Source organism: Hordeum vulgare, chromosome 3H (assembly GCF_904849725.1).
Source record: "Hordeum vulgare subsp. vulgare chromosome 3H, MorexV3_pseudomolecules_assembly, whole genome shotgun sequence".
In the NCBI taxonomy this organism is placed as follows: domain Eukaryota; kingdom Viridiplantae; phylum Streptophyta; class Magnoliopsida; order Poales; family Poaceae; genus Hordeum; species Hordeum vulgare.
In genome coordinates this window covers 620,426,697-620,444,042 of record NC_058520.1, presented here as the reverse complement: position 1 = coordinate 620,444,042, position 17,346 = coordinate 620,426,697, and the positions used below count along the sequence as shown (strand labels likewise).

At 43.7% G+C, this 17,346-nt stretch overlaps 2 protein-coding genes across 2 annotated transcripts; both read left to right on the top strand.

The window, feature by feature from the left end:
- The first annotated feature begins 1,300 nt into the window (after positions 1 to 1,300).
- Positions 1,301 to 2,808, top strand: LOC123445755 (23 kDa jasmonate-induced protein-like). Its single transcript, XM_045122788.1, has 3 exons — positions 1,301 to 1,546; positions 1,678 to 1,954; positions 2,440 to 2,808. The coding sequence occupies exons 1-3, from the start codon at positions 1,377 to 1,379 to the stop codon at positions 2,623 to 2,625; spliced, it is 633 nt and encodes a 210-aa protein (XP_044978723.1). The 5' UTR covers positions 1,301 to 1,376; the 3' UTR covers positions 2,626 to 2,808.
- Positions 2,809 to 15,383: 12,575 nt separating this feature from the next.
- On the top strand, positions 15,384 to 16,888 carry LOC123445753 (23 kDa jasmonate-induced protein-like). The gene is made up of 3 exons (XM_045122786.1): positions 15,384 to 15,625; positions 15,757 to 16,033; positions 16,520 to 16,888. Exons 1-3 carry the CDS (start codon positions 15,456 to 15,458, stop codon positions 16,703 to 16,705), a joined length of 633 nt encoding a protein of 210 aa, XP_044978721.1. The 5' UTR covers positions 15,384 to 15,455; the 3' UTR covers positions 16,706 to 16,888.
- Positions 16,889 to 17,346: the final 458 nt, after the last annotated feature.

Sequence of the window (17,346 nt, the reverse complement as noted above, 5' to 3'; positions counted from 1 at the left end):
TCAAGAGAAAAGCTCAGGCATTTTGACATCTGAGGAAAATAAAACGGAACGCACAATGTTACCTCTAAATGGTAGGCTTAATTTTGTCTTTTTTTACCGACGAAGCCCCGCTATCCTGTTTTGCATGAAAATTTTCAAGCACGCTGGTTAGACTAACATGAATATCCACACAAATATTTTTAATATTTTAACTATTTATTTTGAATTTACTGTTCACTTGCGAGCGTATGCTTCCTAGAGCCAGAAAGGCCCTCCTGATGGATGCCAAATAAAATTATAATATATGTGAAGAGGGTTGGATGTTAGCTCCGGGATGACCGTCCGTGTTTGGTTTCCGTGTTGAAGATGGCCTTATGTCGAAACAGTGGGCAGAGGTTCCTTCCGATGGACATCAATCTAGAGAGTTTTTACGGTGCATCATACTACTCAAAAAAGTGAGTAGTATATTGTTGATGGAATGGTTAATATTAATCCTTCCAATTTTTGAGGTAGGACATTTCCGTAATTCACTCGTAGGGTATATTTATCCTTTCTTAAATTTAACACAATCCTTGAATAACGCAATTAATCATAATTGGACCCATCTCGGCTACGCAGATATTTTAGTTTGTCTGCCATTCATCACTCAAAGCATCCGCGCGAGTCCCGACGCCCGTCTCCTCGATCGCACAAGGCCGAACGCCCGTCATTGCACTGAGATCTTCCTTCCCTGTGTCCTAACGACGAGGCAGCCGCCCCATGTCAGTGTGCGTGCTTCTACAAACGGAACGGAAAGAAATATTATCAACCTTGCTCGACCGGCAATACCTCTGTGCGTGCTGCTGCTCCCCACCAGCCATGGCTGCGCACACATGACTGGAAAAGGCTGACTATGATTTTGATAAGTGAATTCATGGTATTAATTTACAAACAAGCGATGTGATTCGGTAGTGCAGGATTTGTGTGTGCGTGTGTGATGGATACTGATGGATTAGTTTGAGGGAAAATCTTGTGCGTGCTTTAACAATGTGGCATACCGCACGACTTGGACGCGAGGAAGTAGTCTTGTCGCAAGCAACTTGTTTGGTCTATGACAATGCCGTTGCTGGGCTTCTTTTTATTGGGGAGTGGGTTTTTCTCAACACAACTTGCAAGGATTCCTCACGATGAGCGTCTATTTATCTCGAGGGTCTATTGAGTACTATACACAACTTGCAAGGATTCCTCACGGTGTGCTATCTATTTTTTCTTTAATGAAACGGTGGAACGAGGGATCTTTGCAATGCCAACGCGTGTATAAATATTGGCAGGACTACATTTACAAAATCATTCATTCATTCTCTCACAGCAATCGATCCATCTAAACTAGGTGGAACAGTACGTACACGGCAAAGCAAATGGCCTCAGGAGTGTTTGGTACCCCCATTTCGGAGAAGACGGTGATAGCCACTGGTGAGTATAAGGAACCCATTACTCAAAAGGATGTTGCAGACTATACCATGAAGATGATCAACGCCGGTGGTAAGGATATTAACGCACAAACCTTCGTCGACAATCTCAAAGAGCGGTTCGTTTCTTTCGTTGTTTCCTTCATTGTACGTCGTATATTTCTGCTTTTAGCATGTTGTGATACAAACAAATTTCTTTTAGAGAGAGCTTAATTAATCTGATCCATATTTTGGCGACACTGCTATATAGGTACGGTAACGGAATAGCTGTAAAATGCCTCATCTACAATGCCACTGGTGCCACTTTGAGCTTGGCTAAGTACAACGATTGGCACGGCCATATCTATGATACACCCTACCCATCAGATATTCAGAATGGGCAATGGGGTGCATTCCTCCACGTCCACCCAAGTGGTGCTGCGGTTGGTTCAGCTGGTGCCGTTGTGTATCGTACCAAGATCCCCTCCAGCACCAGGTCCTGCGATTGGTTGTTCTCCTGGACCGTCCCCTACATTGGTGCCAACGGGGTAAATACTGTGCATTATCTCAAAAATGATGTATCTTACCTTTTTCTCTTTGTTCATGCTCCAAACTAATTTTAAGTAAATTTATATGTAATCCAAATTAAATTAACGGTGCAATTCACCTCGCAAGTGATGCATTTATAAAGCTGCAAACTATGATTCTTTTAATTAAGATGATAGAAGATCTTGTTTCATTAGACTTGATAAGTACATAAAAAATAATATTCCTATAAAGCTTTATGAAACAATTAACGATTTAAAATATGAATTAACATGCGTGCCCATATAAGAGTGTGAATTTTATTTAGGGACAAGGGAATACCTTCATATTCGCATCTCAATTCATATGAACTTAACTCATAAAAATAAATAAATAAATAATCTAAACTAAATTCAATTGAATTTACTTACTACAGTTTTTCAACTGAAAAAACATTACGTATATGTCAAACTCTACTAGTGCATATTCTAATACTTTATGTATGTAGGTGTACACCGAAATCCGTGAGGAAGGACACTACCCAAATGTGGGAAGCTGGGGTTATATCTATGGTGTGAAGCTTGCAAATTCAGATCTCAACTCTACTGATAAAAACTATGGATATGTTTCCAAGACTAATATCGGTGAAGGCTCTACCATGAACGCCCGTGGAGTTTTCCAGTATCCCTACTAGATCTCGTTATCAACATCAAAGGCTTGTGTGGCGAAGACGTTGCGGTGTATTTCCTAAGAGCCGGTGTACAAACTATGGATATGTTTCGTCTACTATCTTTGTGGTGCATTTCCTAAGATCGGGTGCTTATGAATAATCAAGGAAGAAGACAATAAATGAGATATCATGTGTGATTTTATATTATTTACAAGTCGTTTGTGTCAAGCTATCCCTCTTTTGTACCCACTACTGTTATCCTAAATAAATATCAAATTTATGATACTCCCCCGTCTCGGTTTATAAGTCATCTTAGAAAAACCAAATAATCCCCAAAAAAAATTAGGCACAGTACATTAACTTTCACCTCATTTCTGTTTTTTTACATGAATAAAGGAATTAACCAAAAAGAGACGTGGGGCGTTTATGTTTTTAATGACTTGAGACTAACTGACATGACATGCAGTGGTCAATTTATAGTATGGGCATTATATTAGCAAATTAACTTTAATTTCTCTCGTTTTCCTCTTTGTCTTGGTCGCATTGCACAACCTAAGATTACCTATACACCGAGACGGAGGGAGTACTCTTCCGAGTGTCTTTTCTTAAAATGGAAATTAAATAAAAACTAAAGTTAGGAACCAACCATTTTCTAATGGAGTACATATAGACGGGAGATGAATTTACCCCCACAAGTTTATACCACGTTGAAGTTCTAATATACCGTTTTGATAAAAAATACTTTAATATAGCTATATCTAAATCTATGTATACTCATTGTGAAGGCTTTAGACTTCTTATTATGAATAAAGTCATTTGAAAGTATATTGTTCTTTAATTTCTTGACATAAAAAGAAGTTTTGATAATTATAATTGTGAAACGATATGTAAATTATGGATAACCATAACACCAATAATACAATCCAAAATATTCAATTGAACTAATGCTTCATCCTATGTGTTAGAGTTGTGTTGAATATTGTGTTCAAGGTATGTTATATTTGGACTCTGAGTTGTATTGTGTTTAGATAGGATATGCCCTTGACCTCTCATATATAGTGGAGGCAGACAAACGAAATAACCTATGCTAATATAATAGCACATGAACGCAGGCGAGACGGCGGCATGTGTCGATGCCCAGGACGGTCTGGGTACGGTATTGTGACGGCGTCACGGCAAGGAGCGTCTGTAATCAAGCTCCGGGGACGTAGTCATATCGTTGAACCTCATTAACAAATATCGGTGGCGTGCTCATTTGACTGCTTGGTCCTCGGATGAACGACTATACATCTCTTGTTTATTCTATCAAGTGGTATCAATGCTAGGTTATCTGGGGTTGATGGTTGATCTAGAGGAAAAGGATGAAAGAAATCGTAAAGAAGATCAGTTGGATTTAAGCTACACTTGACCGATTTCGAGCGTTAAAACTGGAAGAGATCAAAGTTGACAGGAGTCATTGAAATCAACGCGAACTTCGGAGCGTGTCAACAGTGGCAGATCATATGCATACAACGGCGGCGATGCTAGCTAGGGCATGCAGGCCTAGTTGGCATTGTTCGCTGGACGTACGATGCATGCATGAATTACAAGATACAGGGGGAGATTTCCATGATATATATCATCAATATGCATTTGCTGTCCAACGAAAACTTCTCAAATATGCACATCTTTAAGGGGAGTATCTCTGTATCTTGCAATCAAATTCCTCAAACTGTGTACTTACATTTCATATTATTAGCCCTGTTGAAAACTTAACCTAGTTGTCATCAACCACCAAAAAGGGGGAGATTGTAAGTGCATCTAGTGCCCCTTAGTGATTTGGATGGTTGGAAGATTTATAGGTTAAGAGACTGATAAGTTTGTAAATGTACACAGGCTCTATATATGTATTTGAGTAGTTTGAGTTATTCGATGAATATCGACCCCTAAAAATGTATTTCTTCGAGTGAAGCCTTTGGTCATTCCTTGAAGACTTTGATCGTGAAGAAATTGATATTCCTCTTAATGATATTAAAGATGAGAAATTCGGTGTGTACCGAAGAAAATACTCTGAAGACTTTGAAGCGTGAATATTTACTCTTTCTGTTTCATTTTCTTTATTCTTGAGTTATAGGAACACCGTACTGTTAAAGGGGGTCAAGGTAAAAGTACCGAAAGAATTTCCTCATGATGCTCAACCCAAACCTACACCTATTAAATCCTCAGAGTGAGGTACATGAGATACACGAGGACTTTCACAATTGAAAGTTCCGACCGTTGCCGCGCCACGCGCCACCTGTCCCAAATCTTATCCACGCAACGTTCATATCATTAAGGGCGTTTATGTCAAATCATGTCGGGATGCTCCCAAGATATAAATAGCTGCCCCCACAACCACTAGCTGGTTGGCTGCTCTGAGAGAAACTGACACTAGTCATTTAGAGCGACCCAAATTCCTCAAAGCCTTTGAGCGAAAATCATCAAGTAAGGAAATACCTCAAACACTCAAACCCAAACCAAAACCCAAGTTATTGAGCATCTCCGAAGAAGTTATTCCTGTGTGGAACCGATGCTTGTAACCTTTGAGGACTGTGCATCCACCAGATGGTTAGGCATCATCGTCTAGAGCATCCAGCAGTCAATTGTGGATTGTCGGGTCACCTAGTTTGTGAGGGTTTGGAAGTATGCCATGAAGACTTACCGTGAGTGTTGTAGCGATCTACAAGGGTATGTAGATTCACTCTCCCCTCTCGTAGATGATCATCATCATGGATAGGTATTGCATGTGTATAGGAAAATTTTTGTTTTCCATGCGACATTCCCCAACAGTATAAAATTTAAAACACATGCATTCTGTAACAGAAAACAAATGGTTAATACGGTAGGACTGTGTGTCCTTAGCTCAAGGAGAATACGGTAGGAACCGTGTGTCCCGGAACTGTGTGTCCCGTGACTGTGTGTCCCAGGACTGTGTAGATGGAGATCATCACCAAGATGTACGTGTGCTGAACGCGGAGGTGCCGTTCGTTCGGCACTAGATCGGAATGGATCGTGATGGGATCGCAGGACTGATCGTGTTGAGATCGTGGGACGGGCTGCGATTTGGATCGTGAAGATGTTTCACTACATCAACCGCGTTATATACGCTTCCGCTTAGCGATCTACAAGGGTATGTAGATTCACTCTCCCCTCTCGTAGATGATCATCATCATGGATAGGTATTGCATGTGCATAGGAAAATTTTGTTTTCCATACGACATTCTGCAACAGTATAAAATTTAAAACACACGCATTCTCTAACAGAAAACAAATGGTTAATCGAAGGGTTGGACCCATCACTGCGCAGTTGGCAAAGCCAACAAGTTCTGGCCTAGCAAAGTATTCTCTCTTCCCTGGTCGATGTAAACTCTGAAGACAAGAAAGAACCATGCGCTATGTGGCTGAGAGCGACTTCCCGCCACCATAATCAACCCGATGCTCAACCTGGCCTCCATGGTATCACACGCACCCATTTCAAGCAACAACAGCAGATTGAGGTGCACATCGTGCGCACGGCCTCTAGCTCATTTGGTAGGGCGCAAGGCTAATTAGCCTTGATGAAGAATTTTGTTTGTATGAAGGGAACTTTTATTAACTTAAAATGTAGCATGAAGTGAATACAATTCATGATGACCAAGACGCGGCCTCTACATAGCTTGATGGACATAGCCAAACACACACAGTCTAAAACAAGACAAAAAGATTAAAAAACGGACATGTCGGCACTAGTAAGGTCAAATAGGACCGTCACTATGCCTATTGATGAACCAATATGGAGGTTATGATGCCATTCATGTTGGGAAAAACCTCCATAGCCATCCACTCCAATTGCGTACACACCACCTTGAATAGCGGTTGGTACTCCGTGCGGTGAAATATAGACCACGTATGAAGGGAGTCCATACAATAAAAAATAACCTGCAAAGGAGAAGATTTTTCGTAATTAAAAACCACATCATTTCTACATAACCAAAACAACCATAATAAGGCATTAGCTCACACCCTTAATAGCAGTTTGAACCTATAAGGAATGCCGTCCAACCAGTGATAAAAAATATTGACAACACACGTGGGTGGTTATAGATTAGACAATATTTGGATGATTGACCATGTAGAATGCGGAAACATGCATTTGAAAAAGTGGTGTCTCATTGTCCCGTCATGAGTACAAAAACCACACGTCTTGCTTTGTTGCCAATTGCGACCGGCGAGGGTATGTTTGGTCAGCATCACTCCTTTCTGAAGATACCATATGGTACAGAGAGTAGAATTTTTGACCTCCATATTTTCTCGTTATTATCTATGGATACCTTCGAATGTGTGAGCACATGATACCGAGAGACGACTCTGATGGATCCAGATTTTGTGAGGTTCCAATGAAATACATCTCGTTCTTATGTCAGGTTAATCGTATCCAATCGGGACAACCTTGATGGAGAATGCCATCCGTTTGTTCCTGGCTTCTGGTTTTTCACATGCACTTGCAGGATCTTGTACTGAAGATGCTTCATCTACGAAACTCAAGCATAAATATGTGTTTAACTCTCATATTTCTCTATAAGAAGAACCCAAAGTCGATAAAAAAACAAGATCATTGAATCACCATGTCTTTTATTCATCACGGAATAAAACAGCTTCCTCACGGGGGTATTATTTTATTTTAGGAGTGCACAATATGCAGGCACTTTAGTACTTAGACAAAGACATAAGTATATATCCCTTTATCATAGATAGTTCACAGGTCGGGGTAATTGTGTTTCACCAGACGAGCAAGTGGGAGACCATCGGGCATCGGAGCCACACGACAAACAGTAAGCCCGTTTGTTATTTTCACCTGGCTCATTCCACTGCTGAAAATCAAGTAAAGCAGCGCACCTGCAGCGATCCCAATGACCACACCAATTCCGAATCCGACGACTGCTCCGATTACCGTGACAGCTATAGAAGCGATTTCGATGTTAAGTGCTATGAATCCAGCTTCTATAGCAGTTGTTGCTAGATCTCCTACCACAAGGCTAACTACTGCAGTTAATGCATTCACTGAATTCCTAACCGCTGCCTCCATCCTGTCCTCTGCCGTGAATATGTCCCACACCATTACACCTGTTGTAAAAAGCAACACTACAACCCCGGCTTTTCCCGAAGCTTCGAATGTGTAAGTTGTTGGAATTATGCCCTAGAGGCAATAATAAATATAGTTATTATTATAATTCCTGTATCAAGATAATCGTTTATTATCCATGCTATAATTGTATTGAATGAAGACTCATTTACATGTGTGGATACATAGACAAAACACCATCCCTAGCAAGCCTCTAGTTGGCTAGCCAGTTGATCAAAGATAGTCAGTGTCTTCTGATTATGAACAAAGTGTTGTTGCTTGATAACTGGATCACGTCATTAGGAGAATCACGTGATGGACTAGACCCAAACTAATAGACGTAGCAAGTTGATCGTGTCATTTTGTTGCTACTGTTTTCTGCGTGTCAAGTATTTATTCCTATGACCATGAGATCATATAACTCACTGACACCGGAGGAATGCTTTGTGTGTATCAAACGTCGCAACATAACTGGGTGACTATAAAGATGCTCTACAGGTATCTCCGAAGGTGTTAGTTGAGTTAGTATGGATCAAGACTGGGATTTGTCACTCCGTGTGACGGAGAGGTATCTCGGGGCCCACTCGGTAATACAACATCACACACAAGCCTTGCAAGCAATGTAACTTAATGTAAGTTGCGGGATCTTGTATTACGGAACGAGTAAAGAGACTTGCCGGTAAACGAGATTGAAATAGGTATACGGATACTGACGATCGAATCTCGGGCAAGTAACATACCGAAGGACAAAGGGAATGACATACGAGATTATATGAATCCTTGGCACTGAGGTTCAAACGATAAGATCTTCGTAGAATATGTAGGATCCAATATGGGCATCCAGGTCCCGCTACTGGATATTGACCGAGGAGTCTCTCGGGTCGTGTCTACATAGTTCTCGAACCCGCAGGGTCTGCACACTTAAGGTTCGACGTTGTTTTATGCGTATTTGAGTTATATGGTTGGTTACCGAATGTTGTTCGGAGTCCCGGATGAGATCATGGACGTCACGAGGGTTTCCGGAATGGTCCGGAAACTAAGATTGATATATAGGATGACCTCATTTGATTACCGGAAGGTTTTCGGAGATACCGGGAATGTACCGGGAATGACGAATGGGTTCCGTGAGTTCACCGGGGGGGGGGGGGGGGGGAACCCACCCCGGGGAAGTCCATAGGCCATGAGGGTGGCACACCAGGCCTTAGTGGGCTGGTGGGGCAGCCCAAAAGGGCCCTATGAGCCTACGAAAGAAAATCAAAGAGAAAAAAAAGAGGAGGTGGGAAGGGAAGGAAGGACTCCCACCCACCAAACCAAGTCGAACTTGGTTTGGGGGGGGAGCCTTCCCCCTTGGACTCGGCCGACCCCCTTGGGCCTCCTTGATCCCCAAGGCAAGGTCCCCTCCCTCCCACCTATATATACGAAGGTTTTCGGGCTGATTTGAGACGACATTTCCACGGCAGCCCGACCACATACCTCCACGGTTTTTCCTCTAGATCGCGTTTCTCCGGAGCTCGGGCGGAGCCCTGCTGAGACAAGGTCATCACCAACCTCCGGAGCGCCGTCACGCTGCCGGAGAACTCTTCTACCTCTCTGTCTCTCTTGCTAGATCAAGAAGGCCGAGATCATCGTCGAGTTGTACGTGTGCTGAACGCGGAGGTGCCGTCCGTTCGGTACTAGATCGTGGGACTGATCGCGGGATTGTTCGCGGGGCGGATCGAGGGACGTGAGGACGTTCCACTACATCAACCGCGTTCACTAACGCTTCTGCTGTACGGTCTACAAGGGTACGTAGATCACTCATCCCCTCTCGTAGATGGACATCACCATGATAGGTCTTCGTGCGCGTAGGAAAATTTTTGTTTCCCATGCGACGTTCCCCATCAGTGGCATCATGAGCTAGGTTCATGCGTAGATGTCTTCTCGAGTAGAACACAAAAGTTTTTGTGGGCCGTGATGTGCGTTTTGCTGCCCTCCTTAGTCTTTTCTTGATTCCGCGGTATTGTTGGATTGAAGCGGCTTGGACCGGCATTACTCGTATGCTTACGAGAGACTGGTTTCATCGCTACGAGTAACCCCGTTGCTCAAAGATGACTCGCAAGTGTCGGTTTCTCCAACTTTAGTTGAATCGGATTTGACCGAGGAGGTCCTTGGATGAGGTTAAATAGCAACTCATATATCTCTGTTGTGGTGTTTGCGTAAGTAAGATGCGATCCTACTAGATACCCATGGTCACCACGTAAAACATGCAACAACAAAATTAGAGGACGTCTAACTTGTTTTTGCAGGGTATGCTTGTGATGTGATATGGCCAACGATGTGATGTGATATATTGGATGTATGAGATCATCATGTTGTAATAGAAAATATCGACTTGCACGTCGATGGTACGGCAACCAGCAGGAGCCATAGGGTTGTCTTTATACTAACGTTTGTGCTTGCAGATGCGTTTACTATTTTGCTAGGATGTAGCTTTAGTAGTAATAGCATGAGTAGCACGACAACCCCGATGGCAACACGTTGATGGAGATCATGGTGTGGCGCCGGTGACAAGAAGATCGTGCCGGTGCTTTGGTGATGGAGATCAAGAAGCACGCGATGATGGCCATATCATGTCACTTATGAATTGCATGTGATGTTAATCCTTTTATGCACCTTATTTTGTTTAGAACGACGGTAGCATTATGAGGTGATCTCTCACTAAAATTTCAAGACGAAATTGTGTTCTCCCCGACTGTGCACCGTTTCTACAGTTCGTCGTTTCGAGACACCACGTGATGATCGGGTGTGATAGACTAAACGTTCACATACAACGGGTGCAAAACAGTTGCGCACGCGGAACACTCGGGTTAAGCTTGACGAGCCTAGCATGTGCAGACATGGCCTCGGAACACATGAGACCGAAAGAGCGATCATGAATCATGTAGATGATATGATTAGCATAGGGATGCTTACAACTGAAACTATAATCAACTCACGTGATGATCGGACTTGAGCTTCGGGTCTGCACACTTAAGGTTCGACGTTGTTTTATGCGTATTTGAGTTATATGGTTGGTTACCGAATGTTGTTCGGAGTCCCGGATGAGATCACGGACGTCACGAGGGTTTCCGGAATGGTCCGGAAACGAAAATTGATATATAGGATGACCTCATTTGATTGCCGGAAGGTTTTCGGAGTTACCGGGAATGTGCGGGGAATGACGAATGGGTTCCGGGTGTTTACCGGGGGCAACCCACCCCGGGGAAGCCCATAGGCCTTGGGAGTGGTGCACCAGCCCTTGGTGGGCTGGTGGGACAGCCCAAGAAGGCCCTATGCGCCAAAGGATAAGAAATCAAAGAGAAAGAAAAAAAAGGGGGAGGTGGGAAAGGAGAGAAGGACTCCACCTTCCAATCCTAGTTGGATTCGGTTTGGAAGGGGAGGACTTCCCCCCTTGGTTCGGCCGACCCCCTTGGGGCTCCTTGAGCCTCAAGGCAAGGCCCCTCCCCTCCCACCTATATATACAGAGGTATTAGGGCTGATTTGAGACAACTTTTCAAAGGCAGCCCGACCACATACCTCCACGGTTTTACCTCTAGAACGCGTTTTTGCGGATCTCGGGCGGAGCCCTGCCGAGATCAGATCACCACCAACGTCCGGAGCGCCGTCACGCTGCCGAAGAAATCATCTACCTCTCCGTCTCTCTTGCTGGATCAAGAAGGCCGAGATCATCGACGAGCTGTACGTGTGCTGAACGAGGACGTGCCGTACATTAGGCACTAGATCGTGGGACGGATCGCGGGACGGTTCGTGGGATGGTTCGCGGGGCGGATCGAGGGACGTGAGGACGTTCCACTACATCAACCGCGTTCACTAACGCTTCTGCTGTACGATCTACAAGGGTACGTAGATCGGAAATCCCCTCTCGTAGATGGACATCACCATGATAGGTCTTCGTGCACGTAGGAAATTTTTTGTTTCCCATGCAACGTTCCCCAACAGTGGCATCATGAGCTAGGTTCATGCGTAGATGTCTTCTCTAGTAGAACACAAAAGTTTTTGTCGGCGGTGATGTGCGTTTTGCTGCTCTCCTTAGTCTTTTCTTGATTCCGCGGTATTGTTGGATTGAAGCGGCTTGGACCGACATTACTCGTACGCTTACGAGAGACTGGTTTCATCGCTACGAGTAACCCCATTGCTCAAAGATGACTCGCAAGTGTCGGTTTCTCCAACTTTAGTTCAATCGGATTTGACCGAGGAGGTCCTTGTATAAGGTTAAATAGCAATTCATATATCTCCGTTGTGGTGTTTGCGTAAGTAAGATGCGATCCTACTAGATACCCATGGTCACCACGTAAAACATGCAACAACAAAATTAGAGGATGTCTAACTTCTTTTTTCCGGGTATGCTTGTGATGTGATATGGCCAACGATGTGAGGTGATATATTGGATGTATGAGATGATCATATTGTAATAGATAATATCGACTTGCACGTCGATGGTACGGCAACCGGCATGAGCCATAGGGTTGTCTTTAAACTAACGTTTGTGCTTGCAGATGCGTTTACTATTTTGCTAGGATGTAGCTTTAGTAGTAATAGCATGAGTAGCACGACAACCCCGATGGTGACACGTTGATGGAGATCATGGTGTGGCGCCGGTGACAAGAAGATCGTGCCGGTGCTTTGGTGATGGAGATCAAGGAGCACGTGATGATGGCCATATCATGTCACCTATGAATTGCATGTGATGTTAATCCTTTTATGCACCTTATTTTGCTTAGAACGACGGTAGCATTATGAGATGATCTCTCACTAAAATTTCAAGACGAAATTGTGTTCTCCCCGACTGTGCACCGTTGCGTAGACCACTCATTTTACTTTATGTTCATGTAAGTTAATTGGCCACCATAAATGCTTAATGTTGCTGGAAACTCAAACACATACCACATCCTCACCTAATAACTTGGTTAGACTCGCTATCATAGTCATAAAATTGTTGAGTCCTCGCGGCTCATAGATTACTACACACCACATGTCCAGGTGCAGCAGATCCATATGCTTTTGATGCTACTCGGTTGCAGTAGGAGATCGACGAGGGAAGTGGGCATGTGTATGTAATGTACACCGACGAGTAGAGGACCTTGGTCGTCTCTTGTGCCTAGCAAGACAGACTCATTGCTATTTCGTTGTTTATCTTGTCTGTAGCCCGACCATGTCTTATGGATGCTTGAATAAATTGTTGAGTGGATTTGTAACTTAATTTTTGGCGTGTAAGCCAACTCATATACTCATCCGTTCTTGTATGTAATGCAATGATTTCTGTACTTACAAAATGATAAGATGCACCTCTTTCCCAATTGAGGCCTCGCCCCCAAATATGGAAAGTATCGCATCTTGGACGTTATAGACGGCTACATGGGCGGACGCATGCTCGCTCAAGCCGGGGTGGTGCGGCATGTGCGTGACGAATCTCGCGACATCGCGCTTCCATCTGTGGCGGCGCGTGAAGGTAGCAGGTGTGGCCGGTGTTGGGGCCGCCGACGATGTGCTGCTGGTGCTGGTTACGCCCTGGGATGCGTGTCGGTGGCGTGCTCGAGGAAGATGGCTGCAGTTTCTTCATTGAAGCGGTGCGGGCTGCCCTTGTCACAGTTGGAGTACATGGCGGCTGCCTCATACTGCCCAGAGGACGGCGGATCTGGAATGGTGAGTGTGGAAGGAGACCTGGTGGCTATCGAGCGACGGATTGGGGTTGCGGAGGTCCGGTGGGGCGCCTGGGAAATGCGACGGCAGCCTCAAGGGTCTACCTCGGCTGGATATGGAGATGCGAGGTCCCGCCCATTGACGCCTGATGTCTCGGTGGTGCGTTGAGCCGCGGCTTCGGCGGCGGCGTATGGGCAGGTGGCCCATACACGAGCAAGTGGGTGTCGCCGGTTGGCCCCATCCCTGGCTGCCTCGACGGTTTTGGGGGTAAATCCAGTGAGGATCAGGCCCTCGTTGCCGATGTCCTCCTTGTCACGTGGACCGGGGGTCCCGCCCTATGCCAGTGTCACCCATGCCAAGGTGTGGCCATGGGCGGACCTCGTGGACTTGTAGTGTTGGGGAGACAGTTTGGATGCCAGGGTGACGGGCTACACGGGTGGCTTCTCGGCAAGTCTCGGTGTTGCTGGTGTTGACGACATTCTTTGGCCATGAGAATGGCAATGGGTGTTGTGGTGCTGGATCCGGGTGTAGGTCGTCCTCAATGGTAGCTTAGCCTTGGTCTGGATCTGGTGCTAGCGACTCATGGTGATGGGGTCTCCATGATGGAGTTTCTTTGATGTAGTGGATGTTGGGGCATGGCGAAAGCTTTGCGCCATGGCACCGGCGGTGACATCACATGTGGGTATTGTGTTCCTCTTGGGGCTCCGTCGCGGTCCTCTCCTTTCCCTCCGGATGTCAAGGTGAAAACCTCTGTTTGGCTCAGCTGGCGCGGCGAAGGTGGCGCTTCACGTCGTCACCCTCTTGGGGGGCATCGGCGGTTAGATCGGGTCCTCGGGCACACGGTGATGGTCTCATGTGCTTCTTCTCGGCAACCGGTTGGCGGCATTAGCGTTCTCATCTAGTTTCGTCGATTTTTCTTTTTACCAGCCTTTGAGGATTTCCTCAACACCTTGTATCATGGACTTCGTATCGGTGTGGTTTGCCATTATCTATAAAGGGGAGCTAAAGCCTATTTCGAAGATTATTCCACAAGCAGCCATCGTTTTAGAAGTAGAGAATTTCTGATAAAAGTATAATTACTAATTTCGTCTGATAAATCATAAATGTAATGAATTTAATCCGATTTAATTGAAAATAATCCGGTTTGCAAGAAGATGGTCCTCCAATTCCGGGGTAAAATATAGACAGAGAGGGTTGGAAGGTCAGTTCCCGTATTAGTGCCCTCGCATGCGCCGGCGGATGGATAAAATGTTCGTTTTAGGTGTCAGTATTGAAGATGGCCTTATTTCGAAGCAATGGGCAAAGATTCCTTCGGATGGACATCTATCTATCTCGTGCGTGCTTAAATAATGTGCCATAACAATTGCACGCTTGGACGCAACTATGACAATAGTGCCGTTGGTGGGCATCTTTTTATTGGGGAGTGAATTTAATACAAGCATCTTTTTATATCAACACAACTAGCAAGGATTCCACCTGATGAGCATATATCTTTCTCGAGTGGGGAGTGAATATAATACAAGCATATTTTTATCTCAACACAACTAGCAAGGATTCCTCCCGATGAGCGTCTGTCTGTCTCGAGTGGGGAGTGAATTTAATACAAGCATCTTTTTATCTCAACACAACTACTTCCTCCGTCTCGGTGAATAAGTCATCTTACGAAAATTAAATAATCTCAAAACACTTAGGCACGATGCATTAACTTTCACCTCGTTTCTTGTTTTTTTGACATAAATAAAGGAATCAGCCAATAAGAGACGTGGGGTATGTATGTTTTTAATGACTTGAGACTAACTACCACAACATGCATTGGTCAATTTATTGCATGCAATGATATTAATTAGCAAATTAGCATTGATTTCTCTTGTTTTCCTCACCTTCCTGGTCACGGTGCACAACCTAAGATGACTTGTACACCGGGACGGAGGGATCTTTGCAATGCCAACGCGTGTATAAATATTGGCAGGACTACATTTACAAAATCATTCATTCATTCTCTCACAGCAATCGATCCATCTAAACTAGGTGGAACAGTACGTACACGGCAAAGCAAATGGCCTCAGGAGTGTTTGGTACCCCCATTTCGGAGAAGACGGTGATAGCCACTGGTGAGTATAAGGAACCCATTACTCAAAAGGATGTTGCAGACTATACCATGAAGATGATCAACGCCGGTGGTAAGGATATTAACGCACAAACCTTCGTCGACAATCTCAAAGAGCGGTTCGTTTCTTTCGTTGTTTCCTTCATTGTACGTCGTATATTTCTGCTTTTAGCGTGTTGTGATACAAACAAATTTCTTTTAGAGAGAGCTTAATTAATCTGATCCATATTTTGGCGACACTGCTATATAGGTACGGTAACGGAATAGCTGTAAAATGCCTCATCTACAATGCCACTGGTGCCACTTTGAGCTTGGCTAAGTACAACGATTGGCACGGCCATATCTATGATACACCCTACCCATCAGATATTCAGAATGGGCAATGGGGTGCATTCCTCCACGTCCACCCAAGTGGTGCTGCGGTTGGTTCAGCTGGTGCCGTTGTGTATCGTACCAAGATCCCCTCCAGCACCAGGTCCTGCGATTGGTTGTTCTCCTGGACCGTCCCCTACATTGGTGCCAACGGGGTAAATACTGTGCATTATCTCAAAAATGATGTATCTTACCTTTTTCTCTTTGTTCATGCTCCAAACTAATTTTAAGTAAATTTATATGTAATCCAAATTAAATTAACGGTGCAATTCACCTCGCAAGTGATGCATTTATAAAGCTGCAAACTATGATTCTTTTAATTAAGATGATAGAAGATCTTGTTTCATTAGACTTGATAAGTACATAAAAAATAATATTCCTATAAACCTTTATGAAAACAATTAACGATTTAAAATATGAATTAACATGCGTGCCCATATAAGAGTGTGAATTTTATTTAGGGACAAGGGAATACCTTCATATTCGCATCTCAATTCATATGAACTTAACTCATAAAAATAAATAAATAAATAATCTAAACTAAATTCAATTGAATTTACTTACTACAGTTTTTCAACTGAAAAAACATTACGTATATGTCAAACTCTACTAGTGCATATTCTAATACTTTATGTATGTAGGTGTACACCGAAATCCGTGAGGAAGGACACTACCCAAATGTGGGAAGCTGGGGTTATATCTATGGTGTGAAGCTTGCAAATTCAGATCTCAACTCTACTGATAAAAACTATGGATATGTTTCCAAGACTAATATCGGTGAAGGCTCTACCATGAACGCCCGTGGAGTTTTCCAGTATCCCTACTAGATCTCGTTATCAACATCAAAGGCTTGTGTGGCGAAGACGTTGCGGTGTATTTCCTAAGAGCCGGTGTACAAACTATGGATATGTTTCGTCTACTATCTTTGTGGTGCATTTCCTAAGATCGGGTGCTTATGAATAATCAAGGAAGAAGACAATAAATGAGATATCATGTGTGATTTTATATTATTTACAAGTCGTTTGTGTCAAGCTATCCCTCTTTTGTACCCACTACTGTTATCCTAAATAAATATCAAATTTATGATACTCCCCCGTCTCGGTTTATAAGTCATCTTAGAAAAACCAAATAATCCCCAAAAAAAATTAGGCACAGTACATTAACTTTCACCTCATTTCTGTTTTTTTACATGAATAAAGGAATTAACCAAAAAGAGACGTGGGGCGTTTATGTTTTTAATGACTTGAGACTAACTGACATGACATGCAGTGGTCAATTTATAGTATGGGCATTATATTAGCAAATTAACTTTAATTTCTCTCGTTTTCCTCTTTGTCTTGGTCGCATTGCACAACCTAAGATTACCTATACACCGAGACGGAGGGAGTACTCTTCCGAGTGTCTTTTCTTAAAATGGAAATTAAATAAAAACTAAAGTTAGGAACCAACCATTTTCTAATGGAGTACA